The sequence below is a fragment of the Canis lupus genome, chromosome 17, assembly GCF_003254725.2.
Source record: "Canis lupus dingo isolate Sandy chromosome 17, ASM325472v2, whole genome shotgun sequence".
Taxonomy (NCBI): domain Eukaryota; kingdom Metazoa; phylum Chordata; class Mammalia; order Carnivora; family Canidae; genus Canis; species Canis lupus.
The window spans coordinates 25,287,705-25,314,385 of NC_064259.1; the positions used below are offsets into that span (position 1 = coordinate 25,287,705).

The 26,681-nt window shown below is 34.3% G+C and overlaps 1 protein-coding gene and 1 long non-coding RNA gene across 3 annotated transcripts in view; both read right to left on the bottom strand.

Moving 5' to 3' along the window:
- Positions 1 to 26,681, bottom strand: part of MEMO1 (mediator of cell motility 1) — a 122,126-nt gene that overhangs the window by 20,444 nt on the left and 75,001 nt on the right. For both annotated transcript variants that reach the window (XM_025454247.3, XM_025454248.3), the window contains 3 exons: positions 24,915 to 24,983; positions 18,798 to 18,910; positions 16,798 to 16,909 (listed from right to left, as the gene is read on the bottom strand). In XM_025454247.3, coding sequence (XP_025310032.1) covers positions 16,798 to 16,909; positions 18,798 to 18,910; positions 24,915 to 24,983 — 294 coding nt within the window. The remainder of the gene's footprint in view (positions 1 to 16,797; positions 16,910 to 18,797; positions 18,911 to 24,914; positions 24,984 to 26,681) is intronic.
- LOC125752722 (uncharacterized) lies at positions 18 to 7,742 on the bottom strand. Its single transcript, XR_007402872.1, has 3 exons — positions 7,673 to 7,742; positions 1,187 to 1,267; positions 18 to 985 (listed from the first exon to the last, which is right to left on the bottom strand). It is a non-coding gene; the product is annotated as an uncharacterized LOC125752722 (long non-coding RNA).

Sequence of the window (26,681 nt, forward strand, 5' to 3'; positions counted from 1 at the left end):
AATAGTTTTCCAATGTGTTGGCACTAAAAAGTGGAACATTTATTAATAATGGTAAGGGAAAGATACATACTGTTGAATTTTTTAGTCTATAAATTAAATGTTTAAAGAAGACCATTTAAAAATAAGAGAGATACAGAATATTAAAAATATCTATTCAAATTACAGAAATGTACAATAGTTCTTTAGATAAACAAAGCTAATTTACTACCAGGTATAATAATATCTTCAAAATAAAAATAAGCCCATCAGACCATCACCAAATCAAGTCTTCTCAACTACACATCAAAGCTACAATCATCTGCCCAACCTTTCTGCAATTTTAAAAGAGCATTAAACTCTTCCTTAATATTTTAATCCTATCCTGTTATAAAAACCACCACTTCTGGCACTTTTATAAACCTGCCAAATGGGTCCCAAGTCCCTGCTCCGCTGTGTCGGGCATACTTGGACCTAAGCTCGAGCTTGCTAATAAACCCTCGTGTGTTTGCATCAGAAAAATAAAAAATAAAAAATAAAATAAAATAAAATAAAATAAACCTGCCAAATGAGACCCACAAAACTTAATCTTGGCTCCCGTAAGATACACCAACTGCACCTTGTACCTATACTAATAAACAGATATAAGACAGTTTGAAAATATAACTCAAATTTCACTGGCATCTAGGGTGGATGTAGACTTCAAGGAAGTAGGTATTAATTTCTAGCAGCAAGAAAAAGACACCACACCCACCCACAATGTTTATGACATATCCACAAGTCCCTTTTTCACTCTTCAGATTGACAGATTTATGGAAAAGGAACAGAGCAGATTAATAAAGAATAACTATAATGGGCTATAGAAACAGACGTTCATCCAAAACCTTTTAAATTTTTCATTGTAGTGAAATTTTACTTACATATATTCAATATAATTTACATTCTAAATGATCCCAGATTGGAATTTTAGAAGCGTGAATCATGTTTGTCTGACTTGTTCTGAACAGGACTTTAAAAAAAAAAAATCACCATTATAATAAATGCTTTTTAATATGATAACCTGACACTTAACTGATGTAGGACAAACAGAATTCATAAAAGGGTTTTTAAAAATACTAATTTTAAGTTTATTCCCAAAATAAGTGTTAGCCCAGCTTCATAAAGCTCAATTCAGGGCACCCGAGCGCCTCCCCCATAAGGACCCCCTTACCCTTGTCAATTGCGAAATAAACAGATCATACAGATCTCCAGTCCCTCTGCAATGCAGGGGCTTCTTGGGCAGAATCTGCATCTATGGAGTAAGAAAAAAAGAGGAAGCTGGCAGAGGAAGCTGCCATGGAATATCTCTTTCTCTCTTTCACCAGTTTGCTTAACAACTGCATGAATGAATAGGGGCTCTACAATAAGAGTGATTATCATTTGAAAGGAAAGAATTTGACCTCTAGTAAAAACTCAAGAAGATTGTTATGATTTGTTCTAACTTCCAGTACTATATAAATAAATAAACTAGGATCATCAAAGAGTCTATAAATAATTATGACATGGTAGCGATGCAGTTATATAGAGTATAAAAACCAAGAAGTCAGAAGAAATAGGTTCAAGTATCATCTCCATCATATAATAAAAGTTAAGAGGGTAGGTAAATTACTAACCTAAAAATATGTTTCCTTAACTATAAAACGATAATTGCAATATCTATTTTCTAAAACTGTTATGAAGTGAGAAACACTACTGGGAAAGTACTTTGTCAACAATTGTTGGCTTGCTGTCAAGAAATAATACATGTCTACTATTCCACAGAGCCACCAAACCATTCACTTACCCTTAGCCTCAGCTTGCAAATCTATCTATACCAAGGTAAAAGACTCATACTGCTTAGAAATCTAAGCTTTGAATCAAGATTCATCCATCTACCTCGTCATTTCTTAAAAAAAAAAATATATATATATATATATATTTTTTTTTTTACTTGTTGTTCTATATTTCCACAAAGTATGAATTAGAAAAAAGAGCAATTGGGCTTTGAAATTAATATTCCTAGGTTTTAGAATTCAAGTTGTCAGGCTAGTCTTTCCTAGTCATGGAGTACAAAATCTCACCCTCAAAAAACAAATCTAAAACTTTCCCACCAAAAAAAAAAAAAAAAAAAAAAAAAAAAAAAAAAAAAAAAAAAAAAAAAACAAGAATAGTTTGGTCATGTAAAATAACTGAACTTCTTTGGAAGAGCAGAAGTCTGGCATTTTACCAAGAGCTGCCTCCGTCCCCCTGCGCCATTCCACCAACATGGTAAGGTTGGCTGTGAAAACCAGCAGCTTCATTGCTGAAGAGGGCTAACTTTGATTTGGAGTAGAGAGCAGAAAATTCACACCCAGCAAGAACCAGAAAAACCTGTAGCTCCTGCAGCCTGAGATTATAGTACCAGTGGAGCAAGCCATAACCTGAGCACTACCTAGAAATTTAAGAGAGATTCTGGAAAGGAGAGAGCCACAGAGGGACTGGATAAGTTCACATATTCTGAGCAGACTATTGATGTTCTCCATATAATCCCATCTGACTAGAAGGTAGCAAGCACATATGTGCAGGGGAAACCCATAAGGTCCCAAGCTCCCCCAGAATGCCAGCTAATTCTGTGTGAAAGCATGCCCAAGGGAAAGTGGAGACGTGAGAGAGACCAGCATGTCACACATCCCAGGCTGACTGGAAATCCCCATGCACAAACAGGGAGACCTGAGAACACGCAACAGAAAGGAAAGGAGGCAAGCTAGAAAAGGGCCCAAATTTTTAATATGCTCCCCAAACTATACTCAATCCACCAGCGGAGGATGAAAGCTTTACAGACTTAAGGTATTCATTCAATCACAACCTCCAACCAATCACTAGCTAAGCACTAAGCAATGTGAACATAGAGGTGAACTCTAGAAAGTCAAATTATAAGAAATTTTTAAAAGTTGAAGAAATACATCAGTAGCCACAATTTTGGGAGAGAGAAATTCTGTAGACAAGGACAACAAAGTTACTTTAAAAAAAAAAAAAAAGTGAATGAATGAAACAACCACCACTACCATCTGCAGAAAATTTTTTTTAATTTTATTTATTTATTTATTTATTTATTTTAGAAAATTTTGATAAAATCAGAACCAAGTTGCTATAATACAAGATTAAAAAAAGTCCAGTTTCAAGAAAAAATTATGAGCCACAGAAACAGGAAAGTGTGACACATTCTCAGGGGAAAAAAAGGGGGGTGGGGGAGTAGCTAGTAGAAGCTGTAACCATGTGGGACCAGATTTATCAAAGACTTTAAAACAATTATTATAAATATGTTCAAAAAATTCAAGGAAATTATGCTTTAAAAAGTTAAAATATGGCAATGACTAAGTAAGCAGTAAATATTAACAAAGAAATGCAAGCTATTAAAGAGAACTAAATGGAAATTTTAGAGTTGAAAAGTACAACAAATGAAATTTAAAATTTACTAGATAGTCTGAAAAGCAGATTCCATATTACAATCAGTGGAATTAAAGATAAAATAAATCATCTGACCTGTAGAAAGGGGAAAAAAGGATTGAAGAAAAATGAACAGAGCACTGGAGACTTGTAGACAACATCAAACATAGTAGGATGCATACAACAGGAGTCCCCCAAAAAAAGTTACAGTAAAAGAAAAGAAATGATGGCTGAAAATGTCCCAAATTTCATGAAAGACATTACTCTACATTTCCCAGAGACTCGATTACCCAAAGTACGATAAGCACAAAGAGATCCCCATCTAGAGATACTATAATGAAACTGATGGAAACCAAAGACAAAGAAAATTTTAAAAGCAGCAAAAGGAAAATGACTCATTACTTACCGGATATTGTTCTCAATAAATGGCACTGGATAATAATTGCATATCCATATTAAAAAAAAGTGAACTTAGACCTTTACCTCATACTATACACAAGAATTAACTCAAATTGGGTAATCGATATAACTATAAGAACTAAAATAATAAAACTTCTGGAACAGGGGTCAGCAACAATCTTTTTAAAGGGTCCATAAAGTAAATATTTGAGGTTTTCAGGGCCATACAATCTCCATAACCACTCAACTATCACTGTAAAGAGTAAGCAGCCATGGACAATATGTAAGTGAGTGAGTATGGATGGTTATATTCCAATAAAACATTTATAATAACAAGTTGTAGGCAGATGTGGTCTGCAAACTGTAGTTTGCTGATTCCTGTTCAAGAAGAGAAAATCTCTGTGACCCTGAATGAGACAAAGATTTCTTAAATATGATACCAAAAGCAAAATCCACAAAAGAGAAAAAAATGATAAAAATGAATTCATCAAAAACTTTTGCTCTTCAAGAGAGCAAAGTAACCTGTATCTAGAATATGTAAAATCTTTTACAGCTCAGAAAAAGACAAATTATCAAATTAAACTAGGGCAAGATACATGAACAGACATTTCACAAAAGAAGACATACAAATGACTAATAACCACACTGAAAAGTTGCTTAACATCATGAGTCACTGGAAAGATGCAAATTAACGCCAATTGAAGTTACACTACACATCTATCAGAATGGCTATAATAAAAAAGACTGACAATAACAGGTATTGGCCAGAATGGGAAGAAACTAGAACCCTCATACTTTGCTGGCTGAATATAAAATGGTGCCATCACTTTGGAAAATAGCTTGGCAGTTTCTAAAAGAGTTAAAACATTCAAGAGAAATGAAAATATATGTTCACATAAAGACTTGTACAAGAATGTCTATAACATTATTCCTAATAGCCAAAAATGGAAGTGATCTAAATGTCCATCAACTGGTGAAGAGATTAAATAAAACAGGATATATTCATATAATGTAATAACTATTTGGCAATAAAAAGGAATGAACTATTTTTTTAAGATTTTATTATTTATTTATTCATGAGAGACACACAGAGAGAGGCAGAGACATAGGCAGAGGGAGGATCAGGCTCCCTGCCAGGAACCTGATGCAGGACTTGATCCCCGGACCCCAGGATCACGCCCTGAGCTGAAGGCAGATGCTCAACCACTGAGCTACCCAGGTGTCCCAATGAACTTCTGATACAACTACAACATGGATGAACCTCAAAAACAGTATGCCAAGTGAAAAGGGACAGATACAAAGGGCATTTCATATGATTCCATTTATATGAAATCTCTAGAAAATACCAATCTATAGAGACAGAGAGCAGATAAATGGTTGCTGAAGATTGAGAGTCAGAGCCAGCACTGCCCTCAAATGGACACAAAGTTTCTTTTTTGTGTATTGAAAATATTCTCAAACTAGATTGTGAGAATGAATGTATGACTCTATAAATTTATTAAAAATCAAAGAGTTGTATTGTATCCTTATGTAAATGAGTTTTATAGGATGTAAACCATATTTCAATAGGCTGTTAAAAGAAAGTCCATCTTTGCCACTTGCAAGCTGTGCTACCCTGAAGCAAGTTACCTGAAACTATCCTAAGCCTCAATTTTGTCATCTGTAAAAACAGTTGATAATACTTACCTTACTTACAAGGCTCTTATGAGTACTTCAATAATGGAGAAGAAAGTTTTATCTCTTCTTTTTCTGTCCTATACCTTAAACCATACTGCAGAAAATTAATATATCCAAGATGTGTAACAGAGTAAAAAGAACTGAAACCCCAGAACCAAGAAAGGAGCACTCATTTTAAAAACAAACAGTATTACTATGTCATCAATACCACTGAAGGTACAAAGCACTAAAGATCTACATTCTAATATTTGAGGACCTTGACTCAGGCCACAATCAGAAAGAAAAGTAAAATTTTAAGATCTAATACAAAACTAAGCTATAAGAAGGGTTAGAATGGCATTTAAGTGAGTCAGAAACTTACGGCAGGCTGGAATTGGGAAAAGAGGAATGAGAATTTTGCAGGAGAGTTAACCTAGCTAGTCTGCTGCAGCAATTTTTAGAAGGGGCTGCTTGTAAAGACTAGCCCTTGGCTTTAACAATGTTTCTTGTGTTGATTAAGGCTGTTTTATCCACTTAGGACACTGTACCAGCTTGCCTGGATTGTAAACAAAATGATAATAGCAAACACCCATTTTCCTTCTGAGAGTCTAGAATTTCAGTAGCTGGAGCTAATTACACAGGCTGAGAGTCCCTACATGACCAGCCCCCAACCAAAATCCTGGATTTTGAATCTTAAAGCAGGATTCCCTGACCAGAAACACTGCACGTGTGTTACATTGATAGAGGAAGCACGTTCCATTCAATCCACCCTATGAAAGGAAAACGTTGGAAGCCTCCACCTGGATTCCTCCAGACTCTGCCTGATGTATCCTTTTCCCTTGCTGGTCCGGTTGTGTATCCTATCTGTCCCAATAAACCAAAACCATTAATAAACTGTGAGTCCTCATAACAAATCTTCAAATGTAAAGCTGGTGGTGGAACCCTTGAAACAGGAGTTAAAGGCAAAGTGGCATAAAGGAATCATAACGGCAGAGTTTTAGGGAGGCTTATAAAAAATAATTTCTCTCATCTTTTTTTTTTTTTTTTTTTTTCTTTTTTTAAAACTTTTTTTATTTTTTTTTTTATGATAGGCACACAGTGAGAGAGAGAGAGAGGCAGAGACACAGGCAGAGGGAGAAGCAGGCTCCATGCACCGGGAGCCCGACGTGGGAGTCGATCCCGGGTCTCCAGGATCGCGCCCTGGGCTAAAGGCAGGCGCCAAACCGCTGCGCCACCCAGGGATCCCTCATCTTTTTTTTTTAAAGATTTTATTTATTTATTCATGAGAGACCCACAGAGACAGAGACAGAGAGAGGCAGAGACACAGGCAGAGGGAGAAGCAGGCTCCATGCAGGGAGCCCGACGTGGGACTTGATCCCGGGACTCTAGGATCACGCCCTGGGCCAAAGGTAGGCACTAAACCGCTGAGCCACCCAGGGATCCCCTCTCATCTTTTTTTCTGATCAAGTTCACCATCAGACGACAGAAACATGCATATATAGACCATACAAAAGACTGTGACTCACTATAAGAACAAACTAAATCCAGAAACATCAGGCAGAACCAAAGAACTCAGGAAAGAGGAAGAGAGAGGGAAAAGGGGGAGGTAAGCTAGCTGTCAGTGACAACTAAAATTAACATTTTATAAGTCTTTGCTATTTCATCAATTAAGTGAATCTAATCAGATTATAAAAATAATTTCAAAGGTTATATACCTTTCTCAATTTCCATTTTAGTAAGAATACCGAAATAAAGGTTTTTACAAGGCCAGGCATATTTCATATTTCTTAATCATCTGAAGTAAAATAATCATATCACAAATTGGCCAAGCTTGCTATCAGAATTATAGAGAAATCTCCATATTTTATTATGAACAAGTCAACATTTCCATGCCCTATATTCTCTTAAACTTATACCTATTTCTGGCTTTACCATCTCTGATAATGGCATCTATTAGGCCTTTCACTTTTGCATGTTCTTAAAATCAAGTTACTCCCCCACATAGAAACATTTACCAAGTTCTATAGATTCTAAACGTTCAAATGTCTCCCACCATCTGCTCAATTTGCTACCCCATCCACCACTATCTTAGTTCAAAGTCCCATGATCTTTACTAAACTATATCTAACAATCTTTTCCAACGCTAATCCATCCTTCACCATACCATCACATCATCAAGCAGTAATATTCGGAATACCTGGTTCGTAGAGCATGTGACTCTTGATCTGAGTTCAAGCCCCACAATGGACGTGAAGCCTACTTAGAAAAAAAGGAGTAATATTCTTATTTCAAGTTCTAACCATATCCTTCTTTTTTTTTTAAGACTTTATTTATTTATTCATGAGAGACATAGAAAGAGAGGCAGAGACATAGACAGAGGGAGAAGCAGGCTTCTCATAAGTAGCCCAATGCGGGACTCAATCCCTAGACTGGGATCACGCCCTGAGCCAAAGGCAGACACTCAACCTCTGAGCCACTCAGGCATCCCTAACCATGTCCTTCTTTTGCTGAGGAACTCTTACTAGCTCTATACCAATCAGGGAACAAAATACAAATATCTTACAATGACATTCAATGACCTCTATAAAATGGTCCCAAACCTACTGTTCCAACTTCCTTTAAAAAAGAAAAAATTTATTTATTTGACGGGGGGGGTGGGGGGGAGCATGTGTACAAGCAGGGGGAGCAGCAGGCAGAGGGAGAGGCAGAGAGAGAGGGAGAAGCAGACTCCCTTGTCCAGCAGACAGCCTAATGTGGAGCTCGATCCCAGCACCCAGGGATCATGACCTGAGCTGAACCAAAGGCAGACACTTAACCAACTGAGCCACCCAGGCGGCCCTCAACTTCCAAATCTGCCCCTCTTACTCTATGCCTCTGTAAGTCAACTTACAAATGCCTCCAAATGCCTCCAGCTCCAGGCTAGTAATATATATGCATTAAAAGCTGGTCAAGGTATAAGATAACAGGAAGTAGTAGGACTAATATCCAACTAAAAATATTCATACATATAAGAAAACTTTTTCTAGCTTTACAGGCCAAACAAAAATATCTCAGATAGACCTCAGTTACTAGGCAAACCTTTTGCAACTTCCTTAAGCCAAGGTAAATAGCTTTCTATTCTTAAGCCCTGCGTTTTCCTACTCCTAGACTTTGTACTTAGAGAACTGTTTCCTACAGAAACCTGCCCCGCTTTGTGAAAATTATAGCCATCTTCAAAGTCCACCCAAATGCTATCTCTACCACAAAGCCACATGTGTGCTCTCCTAAATATCTCTCTGCTCCCATATCCCCTTTCTCAGATCCCATAAACTCTTCAACTGCACTTAATACACTTTGAACTATGTTATATCTATTTAAGTATATTTCTTATCCTTCTTACCAGGCTATATGCTGAGGAAATACACAATGTTTGTTTATTTTTCTATTCCCCATCATTCTTTACACATAGGTTAGCACAGTTAAGAAGCTCTGTAACATTTGAAAAACGCATATTAACCAAAATTTTTAAATTTTGAGAGGAAATGTCTTAAACCACCTTAAAACCAATCAAATTTTTTACATAAATTAGTAAAACTTAAGGGAAAAGAATTGCCTTTTTGGGGTCAAAATGAGTTTTATTTATTAGCCTATTTAATTACTCCCCATATATAAAATACATTATTTGTGATTTAAAGAGACATCATAAAAGGAATCTCTCGTGTATTCTGCAGTGGGTGGTAAAGAATTCCTTTTTCAACCCAAAAGAGAAGGTATAAATAAAATCAGAGCTATAAACTGGTAAAAAGTTCTGCAGACAAAGGGAAAATGATATAGGTCAGAAACTCAGAACTACTTAAAGAAAGCACATTAGAGAAGAAATAAAGATAAAATAACATCTTCAGTTTACTTCATTTTCTTATACTTAATTGATCTAAGAGATAACAATGTTTTCAAAAACTAATAGCAACAATATGCTGTAAGTATAGCTTATGAATGACTGTAAGGTTATAAGAAATAGAAAGGACAAACTGAAAATACTGTTGTAGGTACTTGTACTACCTGTGAAGCAGTATAGTGTTACTTCAATGTGTACCTGGATTGGTTACAAATGCAACTGCAAACTTCAGAGCAACCACTAAAAATGTTTGGTTTTTTTTTTCCCTCCTCCCTCCCCTAAAAAAGGTTTTTAAAAAAATACTATAATTGGGCAGCCCTGGTGGCGCAGCGGTTTAGTGCCGCCTGCAGTCTAGGGTGTGATCCTGGAGACCCAGGATCGAGTCCCACGTCGGGCTCCCTGCATGGAGCCCACTTCTCCCTCTGCCTGTGTCTCTGCCTCTCTCTCTCTCTCTCTGTGTCTCTATGAATAAATAAATAAACAAATCTTTAAAAAAAAACTATAATTGATATGTTGAGAGAAAAAAATAGAATCCTATAAAACACTCAAGTAAAACCACAGAAGGTAGAATAAGAGAAAACAAAAAAAAAGAAATAAAGAACAAGGGCAGTAAGTAGACTGCAGTAATAAATATGAGAGATGTTAATCTAACTATATCAATAATCCTTTAATAAGTGCATGGATAAACTGTGATACATCCATAAAATAGAATATTCTTCAACAATAAAGAGAAATAGGTATTAAGCCAAAAAAAAAAAGACATGGAGGAATCTTGAAAGTATATTGTTAACTTAAAGAAGCCAACCTGAAAAGGCTGCATACTGTATGATTCCAATTACATGACATTCCAGAAACTAGATGACTATATGCTATGGAGAGAATAAAAAGGTAAGTGGTTACCAGGAGATGGGAAAAGGAAGACACAGACAGAAAAGGGGAAAAGGGTGGCAGGGTGGGGATGAACAGGAAGAGTACAGGGGATTTTTAGGACAGTGTAATGATTCTGTATGGTACTATAATGGTAGATAACATGGCTTTAGAAAACCCATAAACTTGTAACACCAAAAGGGAACCCTAATTAAACTATGGACCTAGGTATTAATAATGTACCACTATTTCTTCATCAACTGTAATAAATGTACCATACTAATGTAAGATATTAAGAACAGAAAAACTGTTCAGTTAATTGTATTTAATACAATGCAAAATCATCCGATAGTAGTGTTCTTACTCAGGGAACTCAAACATAAGAATTACAAGACTTCAGCTTATTGATCTGGGTAAACTACACAAAATCAAGCTGCTGTTTTTTAATAATACTCTAAGTACTCCAAGAGCTGTCGAATCCTAATCATACTGAATTTGTAAGACTGGCTAGAAAGTAAAGCAGAAGATGGTACATATTTAAATACACTGTACTGTACTTCCAAGTTGTATATGTTCCAAACTATTAGCAGTAATAAAAAATATTAAATGGCTAAGATAATGATATTTTAGAGTGAACATGAAAAGTTTTATAGTGCTGTATTTCTCAATGAAACTCAAAGTTACTAAAGCATCCTATTTACTCTGCATATATTTCTGAACAAAAGATAGTAAAATTATATCTGGACTATGATGGATATATACAACTCTGTATTTGTCAATACTCATATAATTCTATGCCTTAAAGAGTACATTTTAATTTCATATAGATAAATTACCAAAACAATTAAAATTTTAAATTTTAAACGAACAGTAAATAGGGATGATACAGAGAAAGGAACATGTAGGGGATGTTAAAGGTAACTGAACAAGAAAAAAGAAGAGCTGGGATCCAATGATCTTAATCTTCAGAGTTTACTAGTTTTTTTGTTTGTTTTTTTTTCAATATAGATGGTTTCTACATATCCTTTTTTTCTAACTTAACTTTTTAATACAATTATAAGCAATGTAAAAATTACTACAGTAAAGATAATATATGGAATTCAATAGTAAAAATAAATATGGAAGAGGATCAGGATTACATAAGATATGATCTCTTGTTTGTGTGATTTAATTTACACAAATAAGTATGTATATATATAAATCTTACATATATAATACAAACATACATGCATACATATGTTAGTAGATACATAACACTTTTTACTGTTAAATGAACACTTGTTGAAGGGAAGCAGGGAAGCTTTAACTGTTCATCTTATACATCTTGATGCTGTTTATATTTTCAACCTATGTACATACAGTACTATACAAGTATTTTTTTAATGTCAATAGGGTTAACTAAGCAAGGAGATTATGGGTAATTTCATGTTTCCTCCTTTATACTACTCATTATTTTTTTAAAAAGTTCTAATGAATATTATTTTTTAAATTTGTTTAAGATAACACATAGAATTATAAATAATACCTTAGGTACTTAGTTTTAAAAATCTGTAATGACTATGAAAGGAAAGTTAGAAAATTAAATGTTCAACTGATTAAAGTATTCCATAGATATATTCTAGAAGTCCTATGTGTACTCAATAAAAAGAAGTAAAAAAGACATGGAAATATGTTCATAATATGAAAAGCAGTAATAAGAAAGAACATCCAACCTCATTTTGGGAAAATATTTAATAATATTTAATAATGTGAAGATTATTATGAATTCATTCAACAATTAATTACAGAAATTCTTTTGTGTAGCAGGTACTGAGCTGGGCACAGAAGGTACAGTAAAGACTAGCTGCCCTCAGACAGGGAGCAGAGTAGGGAACTGCAAGAGAAGGAGAACACATACAGGTACAATCACCAAAAAGAGCCATTTAAGTACAGTGGTACTATGGTAAGCTGTCTTCAGGTATAATCCCTGAAAATTCCTCCCACTTCTAAATGTTCCTACCACTCCTCTCATCAAAAGTAGAGTCTCCTTCTCCTTCTCCTTGAACCTAGTCTTGCAACTTGCTTGGATGAGGAGAATGTGGCCTAAATGACACTAGGCCAGTTCCAAGCCTAAATATAAAGTGGCCTCAAAGTTTCTAGTTTTCTTTTCTTGCTGCCCTGAACTGCGATTTACTTCATTATGGTCCACAACTATCTGAGGAGAGGGACAATCAGGTGAAGAGAGGCCCTGAAGGATAAGTGACAATAGGTGAAGATGGAGCGCTCCAAGATGGAACCAAGGTACCTCAGTAGACAACAAGCATTGCAGCCCGTGACAAAAAATGAGGGTACCCTAGAGCCTTTGGCCTAAGTCAGCCTGTTTCAATGGGCAGCAGATGAAACAGAGACAAGTTGTCACCATCTGCCCATGACCAAATTTCTAGTTCACAGAGTTATAACCAAAAAAAAAAAGGCACTTTGAGATTATCTGTTAGGCTACGAAGGTATGTGAGACAAAAAGTGGTGCTTGAAAAGGGTACTACTGGAACAGAAACCTAACCCATTGGCTTTGCATACAGAGGCAAGCAGAAGCTGAAAGGGCAAGAAGAAGACAGGGAACTGTTAGAGCAGTAAGGAAACTGCTATACAAGGCCAGGAGAAGAGGGGCCCGTATTATATACTGGCAGAATTATGCTAAGCATAATTATCAGAAGTATAATGATTTAGAACAATAAAAATATACCGAGTGAACCTGGAGAATAAGAAGATTCCCAGGCAAAATATTCAAAATGTCACTCGTTTCTTTATAGCCAAGTATGAGAAGGTAAAAGAAGAAAAACATGAGCTAAAGAATTAAAAGTAAAACTTAAAGGAAATAGTTCTAACCATGAGTTGTTTGGTTGGAAAATAGTTGTTTTTCATCACCAGCCTCTACAGATAGCAAAAGACTATCAAAGAAACAATATGAAGACAAAGATCAAATCCAGAGCACTGCCCATAAATCATAAGCTCACAATCATCAAATCAAAAATTCATCTGTACCATTCTTTATTAAGACCACAGAAAGAGGGACACCTGGGTGGCTCAGCGGCTGAGCATCTGCCTTGGCCCAGGGTGTGACCCAGGGATGGAGGATTGAGTCCCACATCAGGCTCCTTGCAGGGAGCCAGCTTCTCCCTCGGCCTGTGTCTCTGCCTCTCTCTCTTGCGGTGTCTCTCATGAATAAATAAATAAAAATCTTTAAAAAAAAGACCACAGAAAGATTTAAGCAAGTGGGCTTATATTCCCTCTTAGGTAGGCAAAAGGGCTCCTAAGAAGCTTACAAAATCCTAGCTTGGGATCCAAAGTAGAGAGAGTCCTATCACTTAAAGAACTGTGGATGTGACTTTTGCCTAATAAAATGCACTTATAATCTGATATACAAAAATCCCACAATGTTTAATAGAGTTCTATCAGTTTGGATTAAAATAAACGCTGTTCCAAATGAGAAGAGGCCTTTAGGTTTTCAAACTGTCACATATATGAAGCAGACTGAGGTATAAACAAGGCCCACTTCTTATGGAGAAGTAAAAATGAGTCCGCAAGTAGAGCCAAGAGCCCAAGGGACCAAGCCAAGAGATGAGAAAAGTGAAGAATTATGAAACCACTACCAGAAGTCAGAACCAAGCCCTAATTGGAAAACATTCTTGGAACACCTGGGTGGCTCAGTGGTTGAGCATCTGCCTTTGGCTCAGGTTGTGATCCGGGGGTCCCGGAATTGAGTCCTACATCAGGCTCCCTCCGCAGGGAGCCTGCTTCTCTCTCTGCCTCTGTGTCTGCCTCTCTGTGTATGTGTGTCTCTCATGAATAAATAAATTCAATCTTAAAACAAAAACAAATAAACAACAAAAAAACATTCTCTGTTCCCTAATTAGATTTCAGAACTGCTTTGGACAAAGGTTGCTATATGCTTCCCATTCTTTCATTCTCCACTAGGAATGTCTATTGTGACTAAGAATTCCTGTCTCAAAATTGTATACAGAGTGAGTGGTGGGATAAAACTTCTATTCTTAGTTCACAGGTATCCAAACCAAGAGAAGCTGTACCCAGAAAGACTCATCCATATCTCAACCTAATAAAGACCACAAGGTAATGGATTTTGAATCTGAGGACCTAACTGAATGAGATTTCATGGCATTTTAGGAGGGCTGAGTACTGCATGTTGGAGACACACTGAATTGTCCATTAGAAGAACTGTGAAAGTCCATCTGCAAAGATGGCTACCAACAATTCCTCCTATTCTTGAATATACACATGCTACTCCTCCCATCAAGGAATGGATCTCTTTCTCCTTCCCTTAAATATTGGCTAACATTGTGGTCTGCTCTGAAAAACAGAATGTAGTAAAAATGATGCTAGGCCTTAACAATCCAGTCTATCCTCCTAGAGAGAAGCCAGAAGAAAGAAAAGCCATGGTTGATGAACAAATAGGCTACCCAGAGAACAAATGAGGTGTCTCAACTAAAAGCCAGCACCAAGGCCACCTTGGATCCTCCAGCCCCACTAAAAGTTATCTTAGTCAACATCTCAACGACCAGAGCAAAGTGTCTCCTACCCAAACTCCTGACGCAAATTAGTGAGCAGTAATTCATACAATAATAGCTGTGATTTCAAACCAAAATTTTTGGAGCAATCTATTACACAGTAATGGATAACTAATACAGGTAATGAGTGCAGCAAAGACTACAAAGGAAAAGTACTGGGTACTTTTTAAGAGTCAGTATTAGGGATGCAAATGTAATTTGGGTAAGTGGGAAGGTCTCTTGAGAAGTGATATATTAAATATTGGTTATTTAACACTATTTAATAGAGAGGGAATTATAAACAGGAATTTTTGTTGATTTTAGTTTCTATTTTCCCAAATTTTCAACATTACGTTTTACTTTTGAAATAACAAAAATATTATTTTGTTAAAACTGCCTTAAGGATACTATTGGCTTCTAATGTATTAGTTCTACTATACTGAGATTCACTATGTCTAAAATATATTTTCTCATGACAAAATATGCAAACATTTTAGGAAAACAAAAGTTTTCTTTTAGCCTATGTAATTGAAGAATGTACTGTTCTGATTATACTAGCATTCCAGAAAATAAACAGCATATATTGGTTTAAAAATTTCTGAAAGATTAGAATGTGGTAAAACACACTTAACCTAAAACTATACTGCTTATAATTTAATGTTACAATGATTTTTTTTGGGGGGGGGACTTCCTTTAGGTTTACACAATTCATCATAGTTATCATCATGAATAGATGTGGATAACATAAGACTGAAATAAGTTAAGTAACTGATAACGGAATTAGGAATAGAAATGATCCTAAAAGACTGCCATAATAGACTAAAACCAACCAGAAAAAATTACACAGTAGTAATCAAGAGTTAAAAAGAAACCACAAAAGTACAAGAAAAAAAATGATCCAATGTATGAAAAAGCCTTGGGCTGTAGCTGGCCACAAGTGTATTAGCCAATAGCAGGTAAGCCATATAAACATGAAAAATGTTCATGTGGTCTTGGACTTCATTAACACATTTAACTTTATATATATATAATATAGGTTTATATTATAAGATAGATTTTATATAAAATATTTTATATTTTTAAAAAATATAATATATATTTTATTATGTAAAATATAAGCCTATATAATATACAATGCATTTTACTAAGGGAATATAGTGACAAGACCCAGGGAAGGAATAATCTCACCATATTTAGGACAAGTCAAACTATATAAGGAATATTAAGTCCATATAAAGGAAATGGTTGAAAAAAAATCAGACAAATGGGACCTCCAAAAGGAAGACCTTCTAATTTGAAATACTGCCCTAAAAGAAGAAAGCTCTTTTAAAAATTCTTTCATTTTACAAAATAAACTAATGACTTCTATGTAATGGGCATTCTGCTAGGCACAGGGATACAAGTGAAGAATAAAATAAATATTGTCCCTGTCATCCTACTTAGTCTCGTGGGCATCCTACCACTGGAAGACCGTTAGCAGGCACCAGATAATAATCTGTCAAGCGTATTATAAAAGATATTTATGTACTTTGCATAAGGCTGAAATAAATGACCTCCAATGTTACTTCCAAATCTAAAGTTTTATGATTACTTACTTATAGCATAAAAGAATTTGTTATTCTGAGATAAATGTTTAATGATTAATTCAAACACACACACACACAAACACACAGGTTTTTAAAATATTATCACCTAATAAAACAACCATGTCAATTCATGTGTTCAGCCGTTACAGACAAACTACTTAAAACTAACTTCAAACCACATTAGAAATATCCAATTTCAAATTTTTATATCATTTCAAATAACAAACTTTAAGATTTTATTTTTAAGTAATCTCTACACCCAATGTGGGGCTCAAACTCACAATTCTGAGATCAAGAGTCATAGGTTCTACCAATTAAGCCAGCCAGGCACCAGTCAAATAACAAATTTTCTTTAAAATCTCCTTATCCTAATGATAATTTTACCCAGTGAAAATAACTCCAAAGAAATTAATATTTACGATTTCTCTGGGATTTCTTATATTAATCAATATACCTTTCCATGGCTTTAGCTGTATAAGGCAAATGCATTTCAATACTGTGTTCATCTTCATCTGTCTGCAGAGACATGCGTTCAAACATTCCTGTCTTCCATAGTTCTCCGTAAACTAAAGAGATTTCAAAATATAGTAAAACAAATATATTAATGTATATCCTTATTCTGTGAGACTCCACTCAGTAACAAAAAACTACATGTTTTGGCAAGAAACAGAAGTACCACATAACATTTTCCTTCATTTTTAACTTTAAAAAAGATAAAACTAGCTTTTTACATACCAAACAAAGCAATAATACATGTGATAACTACGGCATTTTCATATGTTACACAGTTAAATAAAAGTAATAATTCAAAATTTTCATCAGTTCTTTTCATTACATCTAAAATCACCTCTGGGTCTAAGCTCTTCCTGGACTTTAATCAGCACATGCCAACAAGAATACAGTTGATTAGAATTCCTAGTAAAATATGGCAAAGCCACTGGTCTACATACTCGTGAGGTTAATAATATAGTTTTTAAGTTGTGTTTTGTTTTATAATAAAATTCCCACATCAAATGCCTACCATACCAAGAGCAGAAAATTCCTTTAAGGATGCTATTTTCCTCAAAATTAAAAATTCAGCTTCTGGGACAAGAACATAAATTCACATAGTACTACGCCATAAATAATCTTAAAATGACATAGTCATTCAGACCCTTCTAATTAATCATACTTAAAAATGGATATTATATAATGAGAAAAAGATGAAATTTAACATGCTAAAAAAAGTGATATAAGAATTTTTTTTATCAGAGAACAGAACCAACATTTTTATAACTATATACTTAAATGGGTTTTACCAATATCAAAGAAAGAAACAAATGATGGCATGGCTTTTCTGCAAAATTATACCTGATTAAAATCATTCATTCCTTCATTAGGAGGCTACCTAAAACCAAAATTTTCTGAATGCCCCAACAAAATTTTAAAAAATAAGGTATGTCCCCTAAAAGCATCACAAGGAGTAATAAGGCTAGTTCTACTCCAGCTTCATTAGTAAAAATTATTCTAACAACAAATTACTAATACTCAGGGATAACTGAAACCCCCAATTATGAAAAATTAGGCCTAAAAAATAAGGAAAAAGAGGTGATTGTCTGTTTTGCAAATGGCTTCTCTCATTCTTCAGAAGAATTTGTTCCAAGATTTCTTGAAACAATAAGCACCCAATATATTTAAAATATAATGTGATGAACTGGAGGAATACACAGCAAGATCATGAAAATGGTTTCTGGGAAAATAAACTGAATTTAGATAAAAGGAAAATTCTGAGTCAATTGTGTACGGTAAGTAAAAGAATATTTGTTATGCTATTCTCTGTACTGTTCTAGATTTTTAAAATTATGCTCCCACTCCTCCAAAAATATTATTATGAAGTCAAAAGGTTTTAATTTACACATTCAATGTATAAAATGAGACACAACTAAAAAAGATCTGATTTCTAGAATCCTATGGAAAAACATCTATCAAAATACAGACATGTTTTAAAAATAAAATACACTTAAGACTTATGTAACACTTTTGTTTCAGAGTTTCACTTTTTCACCCCCACAAAACTCATTTGAGAATGATGGCCTATTTACAAGGAAAGGGATATATACAGAAGCAGACTAACATGCTCAGAATCTTTCTTCAAGTTGTTGTGGGTACTAATTTCTTGTCTCATGATACAGTGAGTACAAGGCACTTCCCTGAATACACATATAATCATAAACAGTTGGAGACTAGTTGACCTGACAGATTTTTGCAGCTGGCAAAAAAACTCTAGTTGTCTTTTATGCATATAGAAGATCATCTTTCTTTGCTTTTGCTTTTTGCAGATAAGTTAAAATCAATTTATTCTTTAAAACTAGATTTAATTTATAATATTCATATTTTTAATTTTTAAAATTAATTTATTATTATTTTTAAAAAACTTTTAGCTGTTAAAAAGCTGTAAGATTTCTATATACTTACTCTTTTGGTCAATACGAAGGTCATACAGAGGTGTCCTATATATATCCACACTGGAAAGTGCACATCGAGAGAGGGGCACATGATGAGAAGGCCCAAGGATGAAAATTCTCCGGCTAGGAGATATACAACAAAAGCACAGAACAATTGCAATTCTATACAAACCTTATTAAATAAAAGGGAAAAAACGAGTAATTTTTAAAAATCATATGTGGCACCATTTTCTATCTTGACTGATTTCATTTCATTATCTACTATTATGAGCTAAATTATGTACCCCTAAAGTTTATGTTGAAGTTCCACCCTAGTACCTCAGAGTGTAACCATATTAGGAGATAAGATATTAAAGCATATCATTATGTTAAAATCAGGCTATTCAGATAAGGCCTTAATCCAATGACTGGTATCCTTATAAGAAAAGGAAGAGATTCCAGGGGCACATATGCACAGAAAGGAGACCATGTAAAGAGGCATCAAGAAGACAGCCATCTGCAAACCAAGAAGAGAGGCTTCAGGAGAAACCCACCCTATCAGCACCCTCATCTTGGACTTCCAGCCTCTGGACTGAGAGAAAATAAATTTCTGCTTTCAGTCACCTACTTTGTGGTATTTTATACAGTACCACCAGCAAACTAATATACCCACTAATGATTTGCTTAGTTAATTAATTTCAACTTTGTAACTATATTTTTTGTTGGAAGGCCTTTAAAAGAACCATTTTCAACAACAAAACATTTTCAACACTTGGGTGTTCTAGTTACTGATTTATTGATCTACAGTAAATCAATTGCTATGCTTAAAATCATCTCAGCATTCACAATGCCTACGATACATAAGGTTTTTCAATAGCTATATTCATTGAATTTAAACATTTCATCTATTAAATAAAATCTCCAAATTCTAAACATGTCCTAAATTTGCCTCCTAAGATCTACCATGACTTTAATAAAAACACATGATAGTATAATTTCTAAAACTCCATACAAAATATCATTACAAAGAACCATTCTGATAAAGCTATTTCCACATTTCTACCATAGCAGAGAAAAAAGGAAAAATTGTTGAGAAAAATTCTGTATAATAAGCTTTCTCTGTTTCCATTCAAGTAGATAGAAGCCATTCCCAAAAACAAAGAAACTTGATTATGTGTTATTTGCACTGTAGCTAAAGAAAAGAACTGGGCTAAACCATAGCTTAATTCTTTACAATCCTTTTATCTTGACATCAAGAGTAAAATTAACTTCCCCTCATTTTATCACAAACATCCTCACAATCTAAATTCCAAAACCATCCATTTTCTCTGTTCTCCCAGATTCTTCCCCCACCACACACACACAAACTTACAGACTTGAAAAACCAAAACTATGAGAAAGAAGGGGATAGATGATAAGCTATGTATCTAGAAAAAATTGATTACTACTCACTGCTCAGTTAATGGACAAAGACTGAGATATTAGCTAGTTCTTTCATATCAAAAACTTGCAAGTGAAGGAATGTGCTTAGGCAATATATTTATTTTCATAAAATTCAATGACAGCTAAGAAAATTAACCTATTGTCTGCTATATGTTACTTGCTGTGGTGGGGGGAGGGGATGGTAAGGAAGATATGGATAAGGAAAACAGAGATTCTCAGTTTAGAGTCCCAAAACTTCCTCAGGATGTCACAGATAGCAAAAACATAAGACTTCATCCACAGGCCATTTCTAGTCAAAAACATAATCTCTTCTCTTCCTTTCCTCCACTGCCAATATTCACTTCCTATCATCACCTCTATGAGCAAGCCAACAGCCATTTCCAAAACAAAAACGATCAAATCAAATTTAGATTCCTGAATGAACAAAAAAGATACCACTATGCTCTCTCAACAGTCCATAAACATAATCACAATTTTCTGAATTAAAGTCTAATGTAGCATATAGACAATGGTAACTCTGAGTGTTCAGGTGACTTGCCTAAGGACAGGTATTACATGAACCAAGAATCAAGTATGAAAAAGGCAGCACTTTTATTATTGATGAATGTATTTCTATGACAAGGCAGAGGAATAGAATATTTAAAATAAACACTCCTAGGAAATCCAGCATATATAATTAAAATATGAAATGACTTAAAATATTGATTTAAACCCAAGGCACAGACATATTTCTAGGTAAGTGTAACAGGTTGTAATAGTGACCAAAATATGAGCACTACTCCAGAAATAAACACCGAAGGTCAGTTTGGAAAACCTAATTGTCCCCTCTAATACCTATTTACCTTGTCAGCCTTTTTGCGAGACCCAATCTGGATGAAAAGATAAGACTGGTGGAGAAAAGAGCCCCACACATTTGAATTAGCCAATTGTATACTCAACAGATTCTTTCCAATCTGACAGAAACTCACTCATACGCAACACAGGGAAAAGGAGGTTTAGTTCACATCAATATGAATCCTTACAAGTGACGAACCCAAAAATAAACCAAAAATAAGCTAGACATCATTGAAAAGGAGGGAAAAAAAGTGCATAGTAGTAGTAATCTCAAAATGAGTCTCTTTGTTAGCTGTGTGCTAACAAAAAAATTAATAATGTAAATAAAAAATAATGCTCGCTCTTTTCTTTGGTGGACGGGGGCTAAATTGCTAGATCCATAAACGCCAAGACCTCAGGAATATTTTGAAGAAAAATAAGTAATATGGGCATTGGAAGCAATGCCACTTTCTTTCCAATTTAATTGCAAAGTGCTTTGCCTTTAAATAAATAACTTACAAATATTAGCCTATCATTACTATTGTCACACATGTTAAAAAAAAAAAAAAAGACCAACCCTTAGTATGATAAATCAAGAAAAAGTCAAGAGGTATTCTTTTAGAAATAAATGTAGTTTATGTGTAATACCTCCAGAGAATTCACATTTGTGGAGTTACTTACTACAAGAAGTATAGTCTGTGCATCCAATAAATAAAGTTACCTGCATATCTGCCCTCATAAATATTCAACTACTAATTCTAAATAATGGAATACAAGTAATTTTTAAAGATGTTTCCTGGCACACAGGAATATTTTAACTGAAGAATTAAACATCATGTGGCTCCAAAGAAGATTCTTTGGCTCTTTCAGGTTACTATATATCTTGAGTTCCAGGTTTTCAATTAAAGTTTTAGTAACAGAAAAAGATTTTGCAACAATAAATACAGGAAAGAACTTACTTAAATATACCATTTTCTAAATTCCTTAAACAACCAAGGTATTCCTTTTAAAACATAAATTAGATTCCATCATTCTCCTGCTTAAAAAGTCTTAATCAGAGGATAAAATGGGTTCTAAAGTCTCAAATGCACGGCCCCCTCTTGATTACTTTCCCCACCTCCACCCCTTGGTCACAATAGTTTATATACTGGTCTTGCAGTTCCTTGATGACTGGAACACAGCTCTGCCTATTTCAAAGCCTTCACAGGTGCTATTGTTCCATTTGCTTGGCTTAAAAATGATTTCCTCAGAAATGCCTTCCCCAACAGCCATAATCTAAATCCAATCACCCTTTATCATAGTACTTCTCAAATTGTGAACTGTACCTTCCAAAGAACCTCTCAAGAAGTGTACAAAATCAAAACTATTTTCATACTAATGAGGAATTTATTTGCCTTTTCCACTGGGTTGACATTTGTACTTAGAGGGAAAAAATGAGGCTGGTAAATCACTAGCACAATAGAACTATGATCCACAGATTAATCAATAGATTGATAGAAGCAAAGGTACTGGTAGTCATGTATTCTTTACCTTCACCCACACCAAGGGTTTTTTTTTTTTTTTTTTTAAGGCCAGTTTCACTTAATATCATTAAATCTTGAACTCTGAGTACAGTTTTTTAAAAATATTCTGTATGACAAAATGTATTAATTTTGTGGTGATAAATATATAAAGCACTTTTGCTATCTACAGAATTATATCTCAGGGAAAACATTTGTGTGATTGTAAATGTGATTAAACTGGGCTTTTTTTTCATGGGACACAATTTTTACTTCAAAAAATGACTGTAGACAAATTGCAGTTACTCCAATTTAGGTATTTGGCAGAAATTTTCTAGAAAATGAACAAAATAGGCCTGCCACTTCAAAGAAAACATTGCCCAAGATATAATTGAAGCTTTTAAGTGAAAATTAGATTTTTGCAAAACTTCTATCACTGTGAGATGGGCAGCTTCCCAATAATTAAAGATATTTGTGATGAAATTTGTGGTGATATTAACAAATGTGGTTTTTTGGCACTGTATGATGAAATGTCAACATTCAAAAGATCTGCATAATTCAGTTAACAAATATCACCTAAATGTTCCATGCAAGATATTACAAAATGATGCAAAGGTAAAAGATCCATTCAAAGTAAGACAGCACAAAAAGATGATCCTAGTTGACATGTAGGGAATGGATTAGTGTGGAAGGTAAGAATGGATCTAGTGGCAGAGAATTTAAACTTCTCTCCTGGACTGTTATTTTTTTCTTTGTACTTCTCATAGTTCCCAGAAAAATGTTCTTTCTCTATTTTCTCAAAGGACTCTGAAACACTGCCAAGCTCAAGGAAAGCTACTTTCAAGAGAATATAGCAATGACTGTCAATTATTTTTAATGCTTGGATCTTCAGATTTATTTATTCAAAATTCAATTATTATATATTAATTACAAAAATAAGCTGATAACATCTTCATGCATCATTTGCCTCTCTTTTTACTCACCTCTTTTATTATCATCTTAGTCCTTAGCTCTCTTCCCTTTTCTCTTTTCCTTCCATTATCAACTTATTTAATACATCCTTTTTTATCAACTTATTTAATACATCCTTTCTGCATCTACCAACATAGGTTCTCATCTCTCTAATGTTGCTAAGCTAAATTTAATTCAGGAGTATCCTTCTAGCAAATAATATCCTCAAATAGAAAAGGTTTGAAAAAGGTTGTCATATTAACTAACCTTTATTATAGGCCCAAATGAAGGAAACATTTGAAAATCTTTCCAATTCATTTATTTTTGTTCTTACTCATGAAATAAATTAGCTGAAATCATATATTAAAAATGTATCAAGAAGTACTTGATGAAGACACTCCTCAAAACACCATAAATGAGGCAGGGCTAACTAAAACCTCATCAATTTGACAACATTATCAATTTTTTATCATTAAAAACTTACTAAAATAATTTCCAGCAAAGGCATGATACAATGTGCAGAGCACACTACATAAATATAAAAAAGAACAGTTCTTTTGTTTTAAAAATCTGAACAATTTGCTCAAAGGTAAAGGATTAGGCAGTGGGGTGAGACTTTCTTTTTAAACTCAGGGCTGCTGTGAGTTACTTATTTTGAATTATTATGCTTTACCTCTACTAGCACAAGTCTAACCTAACAATCAATATTTGACAGAATTAAGATGATTGATTTTACCTACTTATATAGTATATGTATAACTGGCATACAGACTGGAGCTTAATACCTGTTCACATTTGTGAATTAACTATTTCAATAAAATGCTGGTCAGCAAATTAAGTAATGGGGATGGCTATTTCTAGTTAAAGCTTTTAAAAGTTCATAAATTTCTTATTTTAGAGAGCAGTATATTACTTAAGTCTCAATCTGCCAGATAAAAATCTTAAAGCTAATTTCAGAGTTCTCACTGAATTATTAAGAGCTAACATACTTCAAACACCATATTAAATTCACTGTCAGATTCTAAAATAACTCAGCTACCTCATCTTGTCAATGAGAAATTATTTTCTTTCATTAACCACAACTTAACAAGTACAATAAAGAATTTTAAATCACAAAATGACTAGGATAGAACAAGGCACTTTGCATTCTTAAAGATGCTCATCTGGTTTCAAAGAGAAATTTAAACAAAACATTTAACCCTAACATTTCCAGAACTAAGCATTCTACCAACAACAACAAAAAAAACCTAAATGTAAAAACCAAATGTTCAATGAAAAACAGTATGAAAACTTTTCATAACCTATATAAGGTATAATAAATAGTCAAATTCTTAATGAAATCAAGTATATAACAATAAGCATGCAAAATCAAGTTACTTCTGTGACAAAGTGGTTATGATTCCCAACCTTCTCCCACTTAAACAAAACTGTGTATTACTTACGTAATAGATGGATCCACTTGTTTATAGGCATGAGCAGCACAAGACCCACAGTATGTATATCCTGCATGGCTACAAAACAAAATATTTTTAAAATTTAATTATCAGATTCAAAATTAAGATATTCTCAAAAAAAAACCTTTTGAAAGAAATATAACTATGGTAAACATCATAGAATTGAGTATATAGATTAAAAAAAGCAATGTAGCTAATGATGTAAACTTTAGCAGACAATAGAGAACACATAATTGTTCTATGTTCCAATTTTTAATTTTAAAAAGTATTTTATAATTTTTTTGGTCTTGAGAACAATTAAATTGAGATAGCCAAGGCTTACTTGAAGTTGCTAATGAATACTAATAAATATGAGTTTTTAACATTCTTCTTCAATGTTATTAGCAGACTATTACATAACAATAAGACCAAGATCAAGTCAAATCAGACCAAAACAAATATCCTACAGTAACAACTCACCTTATTTTTCTAACTTCTTATTTTTTAGACTTTTTAAAACATACAGTGTTATATCAGTTTCAGGTATACAATATATGATTCAAGATTCTACACATTTCTCTGTGCTCATCAAGAAGTATACTCTTAATCTCTTTTATCTATTTCATCCATCATCCCACTGACCTTTTCTCTCTGGCAACCACTAGGTTTGTTCTCTCTATTTAATAGTCTGTTTTTTTAATCTCTTTTATTCTTTGTTTATTTTGTGTTTTACATCTTACATAAGTAACATATTTTATTTATCATTGTCTGACTTATTTCACTTAGCACTTATACCCTGTAAGTCCATTCATGTGTCACAAATGGCAAGGTCTCCTTTTTTTTAAATTTTTTTTTAAGATTTTATTTATTTATTCATGACAGACACAGAGTGAGAGAGAGGCAGAGACACAGGCAGAGGGAGAAGCAGTCTCCATGACGTGAGACTCAATCCTGGGTCTCCAGGATCACACCCCGGGCTGAAGGCGGCGCTAAACCACCGGGGCTGCCCAAGGTCTCCTTTTTATGACTAATATTCCATTGTGTATGCGTGCATGCATGCGTGCGTGTGTGCGTGTGTGTGTGTGACATCTTCTTTATCAATTCATCTTTTTTTTAAGATTTTATTTATTTATTCATGAGAGACACAGAGAGAGAGAGAAGCAGAGACACAGGCAGAGGGAGAAGCAGGCTCCATGCAGGGAGCCTGATGTGGAACTCGATCCCGGGTCTCCAGGATCAGGCCCTGGGCTGAAGGCGGCGCTAAACCGCTGAGCCACCCAGGCTGCCCTCCATTCATTTTTTGATGAACACTGGGTTGCTTCCATACCTTGGCTATTGTGAATAATGTTGCGATAAACAAAGGGGAGCATTTATCTTTTCAAATTAGTGTTTTTGTTTTCTTTGATAAATACCAAGTAGTGGAATTACTGGATCATGTAGCAATTCTACTTTTAATTTTTTGAGGAACCTCCATACTGTATTCCACAGTGGCTGCACCAATTTGCATTCCCATCAACAATGCAAGAGGGTTCCTTTTTCTCCACATCTCACCAACACTTGCTATTTCTTGGCTTTTTGAATCTAGCCATTCCTAACAGCTGTAAGGTGATTTCTCAATGTAGTTTTGATTTGCATTCTCCTGATTAGTGATGTTAAGCATCTCTCCAACGTGTCTAATGGTCATCTTTATGTCTTCTTTGGAAAAATGTCTACTCAGGTCCTCTGCCCATTTTTATCAGATTGTTTCTTTGGGAAAAAAAAAAAAAAAGATTGTTT